This window comes from Colletotrichum navitas (assembly GCF_030913465.1).
Source record: "Colletotrichum navitas strain CBS 125086 chromosome Unknown LY79scaffold_65, whole genome shotgun sequence".
Lineage (NCBI taxonomy): Eukaryota > Fungi > Ascomycota > Sordariomycetes > Glomerellales > Glomerellaceae > Colletotrichum > Colletotrichum navitas.
Genome location: NW_026850611.1, coordinates 38091 through 54896, shown reverse-complemented (window position 1 = coordinate 54896; position 16806 = coordinate 38091). Strand labels below are relative to the sequence as shown.

The window sequence follows — 16806 nt, the reverse complement described above, 5'->3', positions numbered from 1 at the left end:
GCAACCACTCGGGCCCCGGCCCCCTTGCCATAGAGGGGCCTCTGTGGCTTGACATGTTTCTTGTGTCGGCCAAGACGAGAATCGTCTTTGTCGTCGTTGGTGTTGGACATGGCCCCCGCCGCTCCTCCACCTCCACCAACCTCGTCCGGTTGATTCAAGACGAGCCAATCTTCAATTCACGGCTCCCGAATCAGCTAGTGGCTTGGGGTGAGCGTTCTCCAGGAAGCCCACTCGTAATTTGATGCCTCGTTGTTGCAAAATCAGGTCCATTTCAAGAAGCAGGGGTTGACATTAATTGCACTCAGATAAGGTGCGGGTACCCTCATTCGAGACATCCTGATTGCGCCCGTAACTTCGCAACAGGGATTCGCTCTGCCTCCTCCAGATGCGATGCTGCAAGCATATATGTACAAACCCCTCTTGCGCGCCCACAGACTATACAGTCCACGATACAACTTGTTTACTGGGCTATCTGCTCGACAAATTGCAACGCTTCCTTGGTGATACCTCGGTATCATCACCACCGTCCAAAGTTGTATATTCGTCCGTCAGACGTCTGCAGTCATCCCATGTGCAGTCTCCATAAATCGCCCTTTGGGACCCAGGATTGCCCCGCCTTCTCGGCTGCCACGGCTGCCAGTAATCTCCACGCCCTCCTCAAAGCCGATAGAGTTTATCAAGCCTCCTCTCTCCCCAGCACAAGGCGCGTGCGAGACGAACATTGTGCTTCTCTTCCAGAGCAAACCCTACAAGGACCCGGTCTGTTCAACCTCACTGTGTAGATAGACGAGTTTCAAGTCAAACGACATCTGCCCTTGCCCATAGTTCGAAGCAAACCTTTCACCGCTTTACACAGCAGCTTTCTTGCCCAGCTCGTTGTCATGGTCCCGTAGACCTGATGAAGCCCGACAACGCGGGTATGCTTCGTCTATGGCCACACGCCAAAAGACTCACCAGATGTCAAAACAGTGGTCTGGACCTCACCTATATGGGCAACGTTCGTGGGGGAGGTGACGCATTCCCAATCCACGTTTCTCACGCCACGGGGAAACCATGTGGCCCTGTCCCGAGAGCCAATGCAGACACACCAGATAGGTAATTCTGGACCGTGCCATTCGCCGACATATGCTCTCTCTTGACACTACGTAAACCATATGCCCAACGAGCCCATCCAACTTGCCGACATCAGCATTTCTAGGGTATCAAACTGGTCGTTGCCTTATTTTCCATTGCCATGTTGTTAGAGCAGTCCCCGTAAGGTAAATGCCTCCTTTACCAAGAACTACCGCCGATTTACGGTCTCATATCGTCTCCATGTCCCTTCGCGCCATGCGTGCAGATATGCCACCATTGTTGGGTCGTACGTGGCAGCTCTAACCTCCACTTCGGCAAACTTTCAACTGATCGTGCGCAGTGTGTTGATGATGCGCGCTCTTCGTTCTACCTTATCACGTGTGCAAATATAGTCTTCTCTACCATCACCTATCTCAGCCCCATCATCGGTGGACTGGAGGTGAGCTGCGTGCCGCTATGGCATAGCTGTACACATCGACCAGGAGGCGCTCTTAGGAATGTCCTTAATTAGAGGATTGACTTCTCGCTAGGCGCATCGCCATCATCGCAGCTCTCCAAGAAGCATGTTCCGATCCGAAGATGCAGAAAGTACTTTGATGATGCATTAGCTCAGTATCGTCACCATGCTTCAAGAAGTACAACTCACCAATAGGTTCCGTGCCGGGCGCAAATTCAACACAGTTCACGGTCCCCTTATGTCCAGGAAGCTTGTACATGAGCTTGCCAGTCTCACTGGACCAAATAGTGGCGGTGCCGTCGCCAGAGCCCACAGCCACTTTCTTGCCATCAGAGTCCCAACTAGCTCGAATGAGGTTCTTCTCAAGGCCCACGGAAGCGCCGTCAAATGTTCTGATGTGCCTCTCTGTCGGGGCAAACGGACGAATGTCCCATGTTCTCACCGTAGAGTCCATGGCAAATGAAAGCAGCGACTGTGAGTCCGGTGATACTCGGAGTGAAGTAACCGTATCCTGGTGTCCAAGCATGGAGTACACAACGGATTTCTTACGCAGGTCCCAGACCTTGATATCGTTGTCGATGCCGCTCGAGTAAACTTCGTTTCCGGCCTCGGACATAGCAATGGCAGTAATGGGGAACTCGGTCTCGATGTGATCCACTGCATGCTTCGATCTTGGGTCCCAAAGTCCTATCGTGCCATCATCGCTACCGCTCACCAGCATACCCTCGCCTCGTTTACTGATATCCATCGTGTTCACAATCTGGTCATGGCCGATGTACCTTCGTATTCTTGTGCCGTTCTCAAGATCCCAGCTTGCCAGATGTGTGTCGGCTGAAGCTGAATAAATAATCTTAGAGTCTCTGGACCACTGCAGGTCGAGAACAGCGCCGCGGTGGCCCGTAAGAATGCCGTAATTTTCGCAGTCGCCATAGGTTCGCCATAATACTGCGGGGTATTAGCGAAGCACTATGATGGGAGGCTCAGAAATCTCAAACGTACAAATGCTTCTATCCATCGACCCGGAAGCAATGAAATTGCCGGTAGGGTCAAATTTGGCGGCAAAGACCTCACCAGAGTGGCCGGAGAGTTCCATGACCGGTGCCTGCAGATTACTCGTCCGGGGAGTCTAGCCGTGATACTATTAGTAGAGTGCTGGTTGCTTGTAATGTATCTGCTTACTGTCTGCACCAATGCGATGGTGTTCCCTGAGGCATTCAGTCGAGCCAGCGCTCCGGTTGAAGATCCCACGTTCTGACGCTTCACGATCATCTGGCCCGCGCCAGGCTCGTCAGAAGCTGGTCTTTTTTCGGCAGACATGATGTCGGTATACAGATCGAAATCTCGTGTAAATATCGAATAGTAGGGCCAAGGAGGTTGTCTTGATCCGAAGGCTGCGGGGATATCGTGTCGAGGCGTGTCGAGGCTAGTGAACGAGGTTCAATCACAGAACAGAGAAAATGTGTTGCTGCTGAGATCATTGACCTGTGCGAGGTTGGGGGCGAAACGGAGCTTGCTTCTGCCGATCCCCGAGCTCTGAGGCTAGAAGGTGGAGCTTCAACATTGGGGTGCGCCGGTATCCACTGTTCACTGTTCCTCCCTCTCCCGATAGATAGCAACCCCTGCACTACCATCCTTTCAATACCCACTTCACCACCGAGGTAAACAGTCAACGTCAAACACCCAAGTACTGAGAGAGCAGCGACCTGAAGGCAGTCGCCCTCGCTACCGCAACCCTTGTGCAAAGGCACTTGTAACAGCTTCGGTACTGCGGCGAAGACAGCGACAGACGACGTAGGCAAAACATAACCGACCTGACTGCGGTTGCCGCGTGCTTCGAACTACTTCCCTTATACTTGACGTCGTTGCAGAGGCCATCAAAATCAATAACAAACCTCGAAAGCTGCTACTACGATCATGGCTGCAAGCAAGGCAACCCGCTTAGGCGAGGAGTGTGTTTCCCTGTAGTACGTGCGTTGATGACATGAGCTAACCACACGGCAGGATCTGGAAGTATGTCACAACGTCCACATATGCCTAGAACGAACACATTTGACATTTTGATTGCAGGACTCGGATAGACAAAGTCAACGCTGAGCTCGTCACACTCACTTACGGAACGATCGTTGCGCAACTGTGCAAGGACTACGACACCGATTATGCCGAGGTCAACAAGCAGTTGGACAAGATGGGGTACAATATTGGCCTCCGTCTCATTGAGGACTACCTGGCCAAATCGAACACGATGAAGAGATGTTCAAACTTCCGCGAGACGGCGGACATGATTGCGAGGGTAGGAAGCCGTCGTAATGTCTTGCAGAAGGTCTTTGTACTGACGCTTCGCAAATCAGGTCGGCTTTAAAATTTTCCTGAATATCACGCCGCAGGTGACGAATTGGACAACGGACAACAAGCAATTCTCGCTTGTTTTTGACGAGAATCCTCTGGCGGATTTCGTCGAGCTGCCCGACGACGAGCGAGCTCAGGATGAGCTGTGGTACTCCAATATTTTCTGCGGCGTGCTGCGAGGAGCACTGGAGATGGTGCAGATGCAAGTAGAGGCGCATTTCATCAGCGACGTGCTACGGGGTCATGATACGACGGAAATGAGGGTGTCATTAGTGCGGTACATTGACGACGAACTACCGCCGGAAGACGATTGAGTGGCATGGCACCCCCCACGCAATACATCGTTGTCTCTCCTTGCCTAAGTCGAGCATTGTGCTCCGATTCGTCTCCTCCCATACTGCATGCCATGGTCTTCAATCGTCGAGAAACTTTGATATGGTACAGTCCGCCTTGTCAGCTGGAGAGCACGACTTCAGCCTCGTCATTCTTTGCGAAACGCCAAGATCAGACTGGAGTATGTATCCTAGGCGATCCCTTTCAAGGTTACACATGTGCACAATAATACTCTAACAGTCGGGAAAACCCAGTATAAAACACGAAGATCAGACGTCATGAAATCATTGCGCTGGAGAGGACTAGACCGGGAGCCCTCTGGGCCGTGCATCGCAGCGCATGCTGTTCAAAGGCGATCAGGCTGCGAAACACGTCATTCACAATACCAAACAGAATTATACGCCCAGAAATGGTCCACGCTAGCTGCAAATTCCCACCTAGGACGATGGTAGCGGTATATATACCAAACCAAACAGTTTTGGTTTTTGGTACAATTATCAGAAGAATTCCAGGGGCCAATAACGCCCAAAATCGAATGGCCAGCTTCACAGTCCGCGTTGTTGGCATTTGTACCTTGGCGCGCTGCATGCGCGAGCCATGTTGCGGCGACGGATTCTGCACGCCCAACGTTGGGCCTGGCTCCAGTCTGTCTCCACGTAGTCTGTAAGGCGAGTTAATTTTGACGACGAGCCGTAATAATTTAGTCTTGCCAACTTGGTAGGCATCAGTGTGCAAAAGATTTGATTCAACAGTACTATGTTTCACGAGAACTCGAAATAAAACCCGCACATTTAGTTGGCGGTAGACCTGCTTCGGCCAGCACGTGTCAGCTCGTTGCAGGTCGCTCGTAGGCGTGAAAACGCCTGTGTCTCTCGGGGCGGCCGGTCGGGTTCGGCGAATCCCGGGGGGGAGGGCGAGATGGAAAAGCCGGTGAGTCGGGGTGGCGGCGTCACCCGAGCGTGGACTGGCCGATAGGCAAACGGCAGTGGGCGTCATCCAAGGCTACCCTAACGTTCTCGGTGCACCGATTGTATCTATCATCACATCAGGAATTCTGGTACTGCCTATGCATTGTGTGTGAGGTCAACCCTTAACCTCGGCTTCCGTCGTCATGACTGGAGCTTGAAGTTGCCGTGATATTATTGTAAGGGTCTGTGCGAGGGTCCAGCAATGGTCTCTAGGCCGCCTTTAATTTTGACTGTGGGTAGGTCGTTTGCTTATCGAACGAGATGTCTTTGAAAGGGAAAGCTTTCAGAGCAAAGTGTATCAAGTCGGAACACATTGCAATGCAGGATTTCCGGCGTCTTGACTCTGGAGGGTTCGTCGACTGCGAAATCAAGTGTGTTGAAAGGACTAGGTAGCTAGCCTGTACGGCGCATGAGTCGGGGTGGACTGCTTTCGAACGACATCAGTCAACCAGACGGGAACATTGATTGCGACGGTGTGGTCAATGAGAGCCCGTCTGCACTTGCATGTAGCAAGCATATGCGTCCGCATCTGCGACTGAGTCTACGTTGACGCGATATGTCGAAGAGGATTAAGACCAGATGTGAAGCGGCAGGCTCTGCTTGAAAATTACTTAAGGCAGAGGGTAGGTAGTGGGTAGGCAAGCTAGAGCTTAGAAATACCTATCATTCGGCGTGGTATGACGCGTCTGTACTTGCAGCGCGGTCGCGGTCGCTGAGACAAGTGAGGAGACGCGCCGGGTTATGAGCTCCATCCAAGATGCCATGGGATGCGACGCGCATTAACGAGGAACATCGGCAGACGGGAAGGCGCAGTCTGAATAAATCAAAGATCCGGGGCACAGGGTCGGCATTCTCATCTCGCGCCGGTGTCTACATCTTATTGCATTAAGTGTTAACCCGGTAAACACAAGAACAACCCAGCAATTGCAGCAATTCAGGCATCTCGGGTGCATCTCAGCTCTGCTGCTGCTGAAGGAAAATGGGGCCTATAGGCTCCCTAAGTACCTGACAGGGCAGGGTACCTACCTACCTAAGTAGGGCATAACGTACCAGCAAAATGGTACCAACGTAGCACTTTGCAGGGCAGTCAGGACCCGACGTTGGAATGGCATTTAGGAGGCGGCATGGCGGTGACAGGTGGTTGTGCCCCCCCTTCCACCCACTTTTGGAACCCTCTGAGTCTGAAGTCTTGTACCTTTCGCCCCTCCCCCTTTGCCTTTGCTTTTGATATAACGATATGTGGCCTCAGGCATAAGCTGTTCTCAAATGTTCGCGTCACATTCTGAGGTATACCCGCGTCGAGAGCGAGCTTCTGCCCCAAGCAGCCAATGTAGCTGCTAGCTAACTCGCGGTTCCAGGTCTCCAGACTTCCCGCTCCGAAAATCTGCCCAAGCGTCCCAGGCGAAAATTAGGAAAATCCCAACCCCATCCATCCTTTCCCACGCCCGCGTCCACGTCCACTTCCACGTCCACTCCCCGACACTCACTCCCTCCTCCTTTTGCCTCCGTCCCGTCGACCAAGCGCCCCTCTCTTTCTCTCCTCCTGCTCTCTCTGTCTCTCCTGCTGCTCCCCCTTCCTCCCCATTTCCAACAACCGAACCCCTAGTGGCCTTGCATGCCCAACGCATTCAAACTCAACTTGGCCTCGAATTCGCGTCCATTTCTCCGTTAATGGTTACCCGCCGTCGCGCCCCCCGGAGACAATCGTCGACTTCGTTCTCGACTTCGCCTTATCGGCCTAGCGCTTGCGGGAGAGAATAGGGAACCTGACCTGCTACGGGATAATACCCTTGGCTGTTAGGATCGACGACGACGCCGCCTGGCCAGAGCCACCGCACCGTGCTGGTGGACTTGAGAGACGTGGGGAGAGCACCTGCACAGCAGCGATAGCAGCACCAGCTGCCAGCCCGGCCAAACCCCAAAGCCAAAAGCAAATCAAATCCCAAAAGCCAAAGCCAAACTAAACTACCTTTACCCCCGACCCTTAGCCGTCGCGCTGCTTCTCCTCCTCCTCCTCCTCCTTCTCCTCCTCTTCCCAGGCTGTCTTTCCACTCCCATTTCCACTCCTCAACCCATACCTGCATTTGCATTTGGCCCTGCTTTCGCCTTCGCCGCCTTCTTCGCCATCGCCCTCATCGACCATTCAATCCAGCCTTTGTCGCTGTACGCACGTCCTTCGACCCTTTTTATTTTATTTTATTCTCTCTCTATTTTTTCTTTCCCTTCTTCACTTGTAACATCACATACCACCACTGCCATCACGAGTTGCGCATACTCATCTACCCGTCGCGCCTATCCAACCGAGAAGACATTCCCTTCCTTTCCTTCAACTACTCCCGCGCCATCACTCAAAAGCTACTCACCCCCCTGGTGGCCCTCAACCCACTGACTCCCACACATCTGCCCGCCAGTTAGCCAAACCCTCAGTGCCAGTCTTGACCGTCGCTGACCCGGGAAGTTTTTGACGAACCCCAACGCTCACTCTTCGCCTCCGACCATCATCTATCCTTCAACCTCTTCTTTGTTCACCGCATCGACCTCACCCTACCCTGCTGGGCAGACGACTGTCTGCAACCCAGCCCACAACCATGAACGTTAACGTCAATCCCAATTTGGCCAACATGAACGCCATGGGCGGTCCTGTCGGCGCCCCCGTCCCAATGATGAATAATGGCGCAGTCGCGCCTCAAGTCGCCGGCGGTCCACGACAAATGCCTGTTCCTACCGAGAGCCAGCGTACCTTGCTCAATACTTACATCTACGAGTACTTCCTCCGCCATCAAATGTTTGACTGCGCCCGAACCCTCCTCAACGGGGACAACCAAGTAAACGTCATGAAGGACGGATCAAACCGCCGGAGGGATGAGAACGGTAATCTATTGGGCAACGGCCTCGGCGATGACCCCATGGACACCGACTCAAAGGATGACATCGATGCCAAGTTGCCTGACGACCTGCCTGCCCCTAAACTGCCAATGCCTGCCTCGGAATCATCCTTCTTGTACGAGTGGTTCTGCTTATTCTGGGATATCTTCCATGCACAACGCACCAAAGGAGGCAACGGCCCTGTCAATCAATACGTCAGCCACACCCAGGTACGCCGCCCCGTTCATCTGCGCATCATGTATGCAACCGCTAACTAAGCTCTTTAGCAGCAATCCCGCATGCGACAGAACCAGCAGCAGGAGCTGCTCCGCCAGATGCGCCCCGATGGCTTGGCTGCCCAGCAGCAATATCATTCCCAGATGATGCGCAACATGCAAAATGGAGGCATGGCCATGAACATGCAAAAGAACCAACTTGTGCGGACGGCCATGGCCAATAATCAAAACAAGTGAGTCGCTACAGCTTTCCATATCTTGCCCCGTATTGTCTGCTTGGTTTGCTAATTTTGCTCCACGTAGCCCCCAAGCTATGCAGATGCTGCAGCATGCAAAGCAAAACCAGATGCAACGAGACCCTTCGGACATGGATGGAAACCGCCAACGCCCTTCGTCGCCTGGTTCCGGTGAAAACGCCCCCTCGCCTTCCAAGAGACCTCGCCTTGATGGAGCGCCCAACTTTCCCAACCAACCCGGAATGATGCCGAACGGAAGACCACAACAGGGCATGCCGGGCCAGCAGGTGGGGACCACCCCAAACGTAGCCCAAGCTCAGCAAATGCTCATCACCAACGGCATTAACCCGGCGTCGCTGACCCAGCAGCAGTTTACGACATTCTCAAATCAACCCCCTGCTGTCCAAGCTAAGTCCATTGCCACATATGCGGCAAACCTCCAACAACACCAAGCTAGTCAAATGCCCAACAAGCCCATGCCCAACGCGTCTGGCCCTCAGGGCCAGGGCTCGCCCATGATGGCGCAAGGCCCTGATGGGGCCGGGCTGGCTGCATATTACAATGCTGGGGAGATGGGCCCCGGCGGTATTAGGCCTGGCCCCGGCGGCGCTCAAGCCGGTGGTGGAAGTAACCACGCTCTGCAAGACTATCAAATGCAGCTAATGCTTCTGGAGCAGCAGAATAAGAAAAGACTTATGATGGCTCGACAGGAGCAGGATAGCATGGGCGGCGCTATGCCTAGAGGAGATGGACCAGCTGGCCCAGGCGGCCCTCCTGGCCCCAACGGCCAGCCGTTCCCAGAGACATCTCCTCAGGGAGGCAGATCCGGAGCGTCGCCGAACCCCACGGAGCAGATGAAGCGAGGCACGCCGCAAATGAACAACGCCGGCATTCCGTCACCATTGCCTGAGGGCGCGCAGTCACGCGGCTCCCCCAATCCCATGAACTTTATGAACAGCCAAATGGATCCTAACATGGCACCTCACTTCTTCAAGGGTATGGGCAACCAGATGGACGGCAACATGGTCCCCAACCCTCAGATGAATGGCGGCATGCGCCCCCCTAGCTCGCATCCAGGTCAGCAGTTTAACGGTCAGATGAACCCGCAGCAAATGATGGCCGCTCGACAACAGCAGCAACAGCAGCAGGCGCAACAGCAGCAGCAGCAACAGCAGCAACCCCAACAGCAGCCTCAACAAGCCGGTCAGGGCAATCAACCGGTGCAGTGGCAGCAAGGCGGCCCGAACGGCAACCAGATGGTGCCCCAGGGCCCCCAGGGTCCAGTTCAGGGTACCCCGCAACAACGGTCAATGCCGCCCCCGTCTGCACCAGCCGGTGCCAACGCCAACCGCACAAGCACGTCGTCGCCCCAGCAGGCGACAGCAGCCCCTCCAACTCCTTCGCAGTCTAACAAGGCTGCCCCGAAGAAGAAGGACAACAAAAACGCCAAGACCAAAGTAAGCACTTCACTTGAGCTCATAACATCGATCCACCAGCTAAAACCTGTGCAGGCCGCGACTCAAAAGAAGTCGAACACAAATCTCAACAGCGGCACTACTCCAGCCGCAGACAGTGCGCAGGATGCCGAGGCGCCAACGCCGGCGACCCCTATCACCCCTGTCAATGCTGTCAGCTTCAACAAGAACGGGCAAAACGCCGCTGTGCCCGCTGTACCCAATGGTCAACAGGGTGCTCCTGCGCCAGCTCCTCCAGCTCAGGTCGCTCCTCAGCCTCACACAGACAATAACCAGAACGGGTTTTCTGGCTTGGATAGCTCGAACGCGATTGACTTCAACGCCATGACATTTGCCGACCCTTTGGTCTCGGACAACGTGCTCAACGACTTTGACTTCGACTCGTTTCTCCATGAAGACGGCGACAACCAAGCCTTTGACTTCAACACCGGGTCATTCGGCATGGAGGGCGGCAACGAAATCGGCGCAGACTAGACGTCCGAATCTGGCTTTGCGCAGGCGTCCGGTTCTTCCCGTTTCCCGTCAGGCTTCAGTCATGTGTTAAGGCGTTGTTACGATTCCCCTGACTCGACCGCATCGAGTCGACATATCGGTGCAGTTAAGCAGTAGGCTACCTGCGAAGCACGGCGAATTTCACTTGTTTTATGAATGCGCACAAGAATACCAAAAAAAGCTTTCTTCGGTTACTTCACGTCAGAATTGGCTCTGCTATCGACCCCTCCGGTCGTCAACTACTTTGTCTCGGGATCCTCTGTTTGATGCCTGTAGGCTCTGAATTGTCTCCTAGATTCAGTTCTTACTGCTGCTGAGCCTGCTACTTTTTTTTTTCCTAGTTCTCTTTCCATGTCGCTTCCCGATGGTGTCGCTAGAGGCCATATCGCTGTTTATTGTCTGCTTAGCGGCACACTTGGCGGGCCTCGTCGTTCATTACAGCTTAGTTATGGATGGCGATCTAATCTTTTGCGTGCATCTGCCTGGGGTAACGCGCATAACAACTTGACGGGGTCTACTCTGAGTTGGTGGTCAGTGGACGGACCGCTCGCCGGAGTGGCCCTTGGATCATAGGTTCTGGAGTTCTAGGGGTCGGTTTCGCGAGTTTTTGTCGGGTGCCCTCTTCCTATTGAACAACTGGGCGAAATCATTGATTACATGCGGCATACGACGTGAGATGGCGGATCCGGGGTTTTGTTTGGAAATTGGGGAGGCCTGCCAACCCATGAGTGTTTACCTATGGAAAAGAAATGCGAAGATTAGTCCAAAAGGGGGCAGCTGTATCGGCGGTGGATGCGTGAGGAGCATTGTATTTACTAGAAGGCCAGTGACACTTCTTATCCCCGTATCATTCAGCCATCTTCGTTTGCCCTGGGTCTTTTCAGATTATACTGTAGCAAGTTGCGGTATTGGCTTACGAGGATCAATCCAGCTTCTTTTATCCTTACAGCTCACAAACCAAACTCGAGCTTTCGGCGACTATGCGTGAAAAAGCCGTACAAATGCACGGTATGTTGGGCATTCTACCATTGAACAAACAATCAACTTTGCTATGTTCGAAGCGTCTCCTCTCGAAGGAGATCCCCGAGTTTGATTCTCTCGGCCTGGCCGTTCGACCGTGTGCAGTCGTGTAATGCGACTATGAGACCAAATACGGACGTGGAGGTGGGCTAATACTTATATGGCCCCGATATGGTAGCTCCTATCCCAGCGCGCGTGTGGAATAAAGAAACTTTGATCGACCAGCCACCAAGCCCAACCGCGCGGACCGCTCGCTTCCCCATGTGATCGACTGACACTGCGCGGAACTGAAGCTACTTGTGGAGCCTGCTTATAATAAGCCAACGTGCTATCCAACGACCCACCTTCACATAGGTATTTTCCTTCATGAGGTTAGGACACGATTAACGAGGCCATGTTCCATACCAGCTCAGTCCTTGGTTTGATACAATATTCACGAAGAACCCTTCAGGAACATCGGAACTTGAAAGAATGGATCACAGGCTTATGATTATGTCATGTCGAGATTCACCACTGTCCTCAACAGTGACAAAGTATCAAGTCAACACCGACTTGCGGAACACGTAATTTCCATTGATTCATCCATCTGCGCCGTCTTGTGCGCATGTGTATGGTAAGACCGGAATATAAAGGGGAAAAGAAGCCGCTGTATGTCGCTATCGTAAGGGGTATATACTAAGAGAGGCAAGAGAATTTTGCCCAACGATTTGGGAAGAGAGACATGCCACGGTATCCGGTTACGTGCTTTCGACATTGCGATGGCAGCCACCCTGGTGTGGTTTCGGAATTGACACATCGTGCCGCAGCTGTGGTACCAACTATTCGCAGAACGGTGTGAATGCTAGGTAGGTTTCGTGGTAAAGATGGATGAGGTCATGTTGATTATGGGGACTGGTAGATGGCAAGATAACCAATCTCCATCATGCTACCGTAGCCATCTTGTGTGGCATCGGTAGGGGGACCTGGCAATGTACCGCCTGGTGCGTATGATTAGCAACTGCCCAGAGATGACGGCATCTGTGGAAAAGATAACATACCAACTGCCACATTCATCAGCACGTAGTAGGGCATGTGAGCGAGCGTCGCCCAAATACCCTCATCCCCAATATCGCTACCCCTGAGCTGGTTGAATACGACACCGTCGCGCATCCATGTGATGGTCTCCGTGGCCCAGTTGTTCGAAGTTCGATCCCATTCCAAGGCCCATGTGTGCCAGCCGTTGTCGGAAAGGGAAGTGGCTACGCCGCGCCCGAGAGGCTCGCTGCAGATGCCACCAACCTCCTGTTGGCAGTGGACGGTGCCCGTTGCGGAGAGTTGGCCGTTGATCTGCTCAAAGATGTCGAGCTCGCCGCAGAGGGGCCACTCGACTCCGTGGCGAACCGCATCGCCAAGCATCCAGAACGCGGGCCACATGCCCTTCTTGTTTGCGTTCTCGCCCATCCTAAACATGGACTGTACTCTCATCCTTCCTCCGGGCTGAGGGGTCCATGCTGCCTTGGTTTCGATGCGCGCAGATGTCCAGACGCCGCTTGCCGATCTGCGGGGTATGAGCTGGATTGTTTCGCCGCCGGATATCTGGACGTTCCAGGAGGAATCTGTGTAAGTCTGGACCTCGTTGTTCGTGTCGATGGCCAAGGCCACGTCCCAGGTGTCGCGTCGCGGTGGTGATCCGGCGTTGCCTTGGAATGTTTCTGACCAGATGATGTTCATGCCATCTGCCGGGGGAGGCACGAGAGCCGTGACAGCAGGCAAGAGGGCCAGGAGAAGGCTAGCGGTGGTGGAAATCATTCTCATGTTAAGGTATATTGGGCCAACTAGTGTAGTAAAAGAATGGATAATGGATAACGGTTGTATAAATCTCGTCTGTCCAGAGTACTGAGGATCGGTCACTTGCAAAAGTTGACAAGTGGAAAAGAATGGACGATGATGTCTGAATTGACTGAAATCACCAAGAAATGAACGGAACGGCACTTGGCCTAGTGAGTGAACGTAAGTGTGGTAGAGAACGAGAGAGGCGGCGAAAGCAGAAACGACCGACTACTCACAAGGCTGGGCTGCACATATATACCATAAGGCAGACCGGAACTAGCTGGACGGTCTGGGCCAGGTCGTATGGATACAATACCCATCCCCCTGCCCTTCACAAGAAGACAGGGCATCAAGGGATGTCTGGCGAAGACTGGCGGTCATGGAAAAGCTCATTGCACAGCCATGGTCACTCATGCTCGAGACAAAGACCAGTAGACGGAGGTGAGGGATTTGATGTGGAGAGCAAAGGATGAAACGCCCAGAAGCTAGGAGCACTCCAGGTGGGCGGGCAGTGACGACAGGCCGCAGAGTAACTTGGTATAGGCTGCTTGGGTCAACCCCATGCCTCTTGGAATCCAGATGATGGCTCGAGAATGGACCGAAAGGGGCATATATGTGGGCTGCAGACAGTCGGTAGTGGGCGAGTGAACGGGGATAACTCGCAGGTCGAGGTTGGGACGGTGGCGATGGGAGGAAGGCATGGCCGGAGGCTGACGAGGGATGCTAGGGAGCCCTGATTTGCATCGGACATGGCCACAGCCGTCGCCAGAGACAGGGGTTGGCAAAGGTCGAGAGCATGCCAAGATGTGAACAGGGGATGTTTCCTGTGTCTGGAATACTCCGTAGACGCGTGCAAATGCGGCTCAGGTACGACGAGGCTAGAGGTAGGAATGGATGCATGATATGGACATGGGCCATACGGGAAGGGGGAAGACGGGATGATAGGGGCCAGGGTGCGTGGATTATGTACATCGTACTCCGTACATATAGATGGGACGAGACCCAATAGGCGGCGACGCATCCACGCCAAGGATCGACTCCCGATGGGTGCATTGGCCAGCCGCTATGATTGGCAGTTTGTACTCCGTATGTAGAGCGTGGAACACATCTTTATTCAGGGGCATCATCTCCACCAGCAGCTGAGAATTGGTTACTAACCATCTACACTAGTTTGCAAAATGGACGGGGAAACCCCCGAAAATATGGGTTTAGGGTATCTGATAAGAGAGTTCAAGAGTTGGCTAGCTATAGTTGTTGTGAAGCATGAAAGTGGGAATGCTCCATCGAGAAATCCGTCAAACGAATACCTGCGGTCAACTAGGCCTTCGGATATCTATATGACTGCAAAGATGCAAAGCAACCTGCTTACCCTCCTAGCTCTGTAGCGAGCAAACGCCAAAGTTGACGACTTCATTCATTTGACAAAGCATAGTGTTTTTTCTGCTCTCTCCCAGGCAAAGAGGAGGGTGGGGGTTTTCCACGCCATGCAACGGCGCAGAAGCGTGGCTCTCTGGTGTTTGGACCGGCATTGCATGTTCTGAGACACCAGATCACCAGGCGACAGGGGTTCTGGCAGGGTTCACTCAGGCCAAACACACGAACGCATCCTGCGCCACCTCAAGGATCGTGGGAATACCAGCTGTACTTCGCGGGTCCATCAGCCTTCACCATCGACGGCTGGCCTGGAAGCGCATCTACCCGTATCGGCAGAGAATCCCTCCTTGGGACTCTCGGTCGAGTTCATGCATTGCGGCAAAGGTCCTCAAGAATCAAAGAATCGGGCTTACACATGTCTTCACCTCCTTCACCGGTGCCAGCAACCGTTTGCCACCTCTACCAGTGAGACATGATCACCGTCTTCAGAACCAGAGCGTTCACTAATAGGGATGAGCTGCTCTGTCCACATTAGGCGAACCGACCACCAGTATGTGGGCATCTGGTGCTGAGAGAAATATTGGCCGCGCAGCATCTATTTGCAATCACTAACCTGGCACATCCTGTGTACCAGCCGCCACGGAGGCCGGCCGACGAGTTGCAACGCCAACAAAAATGATCTCCCATGCCACCAGCACACATTCCCAACCTCACCCCCGCACCAAAGCATGCGAAGTGAAGCGACCCATGCATATACGCCTCCGATGACGAAGTGATCGCTATGGCTGCGCAGTGGGCAGTACACTAAATCTTCGAATATGTAACATACCTCTGCCTGCCGGTCGACGCGTGAAGATTACGGTGTGGGCCGAGATCATGTCATCTCTCGTGTTTATTGAGAGAAGACGAGCTTTACTCTTTGTTTTGTAATAGGAGTGGCAAGTGTCACGCCGAGATGATGTGTTCTCCGAATTGGCGACGGTTCAAGAACCAGCCATGCATACATGTGGGAAAGACCGGACCAAGGTGTGGCTTGGTTTCTTGGGGTCGGGCATCGCGTCGTCGCATACAGAATCACAGGAGCCTGAGACCGCCGAGTCAATTGTGAGCTATCATGGGCCCGCAGAGCAAAGAGTGTTGTTGCTCGCACCCGGGAGCGTGGGTCCAAAGACGTCACCCAACCTCTCACCCAGTTGGACAATGGTAAGCTCATACACTCGTGCTGCGTCCAGGTAGAATCCGTCGTCGTCTCCATCCCATACCGGGTCGACTGCGTCATCATTCTCAGTGTTGTTGCTCGTTGTGACGTCCGTCTCACTTTCAGTCTCCTCCACCTCGTCGTCCTCGTCCGGCTTCCTGCTAAGGACCTCGACAATGACCAACCTGGTCTGTTCCACGGAGCTCCGACAACGGACCATATCCGTCGTAGACATGCCTGCTCTCATGCCATTCTCAAAGCCGGGTAGCGTATCTTTTGTCTCTATGTCGCGGCCGGTAAGGATGCTTGCAAAACAATGATCCAGCTTCTTCAAGATGGAAAACGTAGCTTTGGGAGAAGATGGAAATGCGTCAATCCACTGTGTAAAATCACTGGCTATGTTGAGGAGGAAGGGGATCTGTATGCTCGCTGCAGAAACGAGTCAGAGTTGGTATCTCAAGGCGGGCAGGACACTTTTGTCCAGCGAACTGTGGGTGTGTGTGTGGGGGGGGGGGGGGGGGGGGTCCTTACGAGTTCCGGATAACCACAGGACGTCAATAACGCCGTGCAGGTCGTTGCAAAGCTCGGCAAAGGTTTTGTAACCGACGACCTGATCGCCAGGCTCTGGATTTCCGTGCTTCTTGACATAGCGACGATTGACCATAGCCAGTCGTTCCTCAACGTATCTACGGACTGTCTCTTCCTTATTCGATCCGGGCCGGAGCGACCTGGCACGAGGATGCGGAAGACGCGCGCTGGAGCGGGCGGAAGTGCTGCTAGGAGCAGGCGATGGGAGAGTTTGAGATGGAAAGAAGCCACCTGGTTCCTGCGGCTGCGAAGCATCAGCCATGGTCTTGACGTGTATCTGCTAATCGATATGGCCGTGATGATGCCTTTCGCATCGTCAGCGTGATGAGCTTTAA

At 53.6% G+C, this 16806-nt stretch overlaps 6 protein-coding genes across 6 annotated transcripts; 2 read left to right on the top strand and 4 right to left on the bottom strand.

Moving 5' to 3' along the window:
* Positions 1-1615: 1615 nt before the first annotated feature.
* LY79DRAFT_672431 (WD domain-containing protein) lies at positions 1616-2848 on the bottom strand (the record flags this gene model as incomplete). Its single annotated transcript, XM_060564055.1, has 4 exons — positions 1616-1665; positions 1721-2476; positions 2531-2657; positions 2711-2848. 4 exons carry the CDS (start codon positions 2846-2848, stop codon positions 1616-1618), a joined length of 1071 nt encoding a protein of 356 aa, XP_060410642.1.
* A 748-nt stretch (positions 2849-3596) lies between these two features.
* On the top strand, positions 3597-4191 carry LY79DRAFT_522502 (transporter particle component; the record flags this gene model as incomplete). The annotated part of the gene is made up of 2 exons (XM_060555452.1): positions 3597-3821; positions 3880-4191. Coding segments are annotated over 2 exons (537 nt in total), but the record flags the coding sequence as incomplete, so codon positions are not given.
* A 99-nt stretch (positions 4192-4290) lies between these two features.
* Positions 4291-5539, bottom strand: LY79DRAFT_340421 (uncharacterized protein). Its single transcript, XM_060552559.1, has 2 exons — positions 5306-5539; positions 4291-5244 (listed from the first exon to the last, which is right to left on the bottom strand). The coding sequence occupies exon 2, from the start codon at positions 5204-5206 to the stop codon at positions 4487-4489; it is 720 nt and encodes a 239-aa protein (XP_060410640.1). The 5' UTR covers positions 5207-5244; positions 5306-5539; the 3' UTR covers positions 4291-4486.
* Positions 5540-7766: 2227 nt separating this feature from the next.
* LY79DRAFT_522501 (uncharacterized protein) lies at positions 7767-10464 on the top strand (the record flags this gene model as incomplete). The annotated part of the gene is made up of 4 exons (XM_060555451.1): positions 7767-8273; positions 8331-8512; positions 8583-9972; positions 10027-10464. 4 exons carry the CDS (start codon positions 7767-7769, stop codon positions 10462-10464), a joined length of 2517 nt encoding a protein of 838 aa, XP_060410639.1.
* Positions 10465-12384: 1920 nt separating this feature from the next.
* LY79DRAFT_522543 (family 16 glycosyl hydrolase) lies at positions 12385-13290 on the bottom strand (the record flags this gene model as incomplete). The annotated part of the gene is made up of 2 exons (XM_060555456.1): positions 12385-12479; positions 12540-13290. The coding sequence occupies 2 exons, from the start codon at positions 13288-13290 to the stop codon at positions 12385-12387; spliced, it is 846 nt and encodes a 281-aa protein (XP_060410638.1).
* Positions 13291-15797: 2507 nt separating this feature from the next.
* On the bottom strand, positions 15798-16733 carry LY79DRAFT_672427 (uncharacterized protein; the record flags this gene model as incomplete). The annotated part of the gene is made up of 2 exons (XM_060564054.1): positions 15798-16312; positions 16415-16733. The coding sequence occupies 2 exons, from the start codon at positions 16731-16733 to the stop codon at positions 15798-15800; spliced, it is 834 nt and encodes a 277-aa protein (XP_060410637.1).
* Between the last annotated feature and the right edge of the window lie 73 nt (positions 16734-16806).

Coding starts and splice junctions, on each gene's coding strand:
- LY79DRAFT_340421 (XM_060552559.1), bottom strand. CDS start 5,206: ATGACGCCCACTGCCGTTTGCCTATCGGCCAGTCCACGCTCGGGTGAC.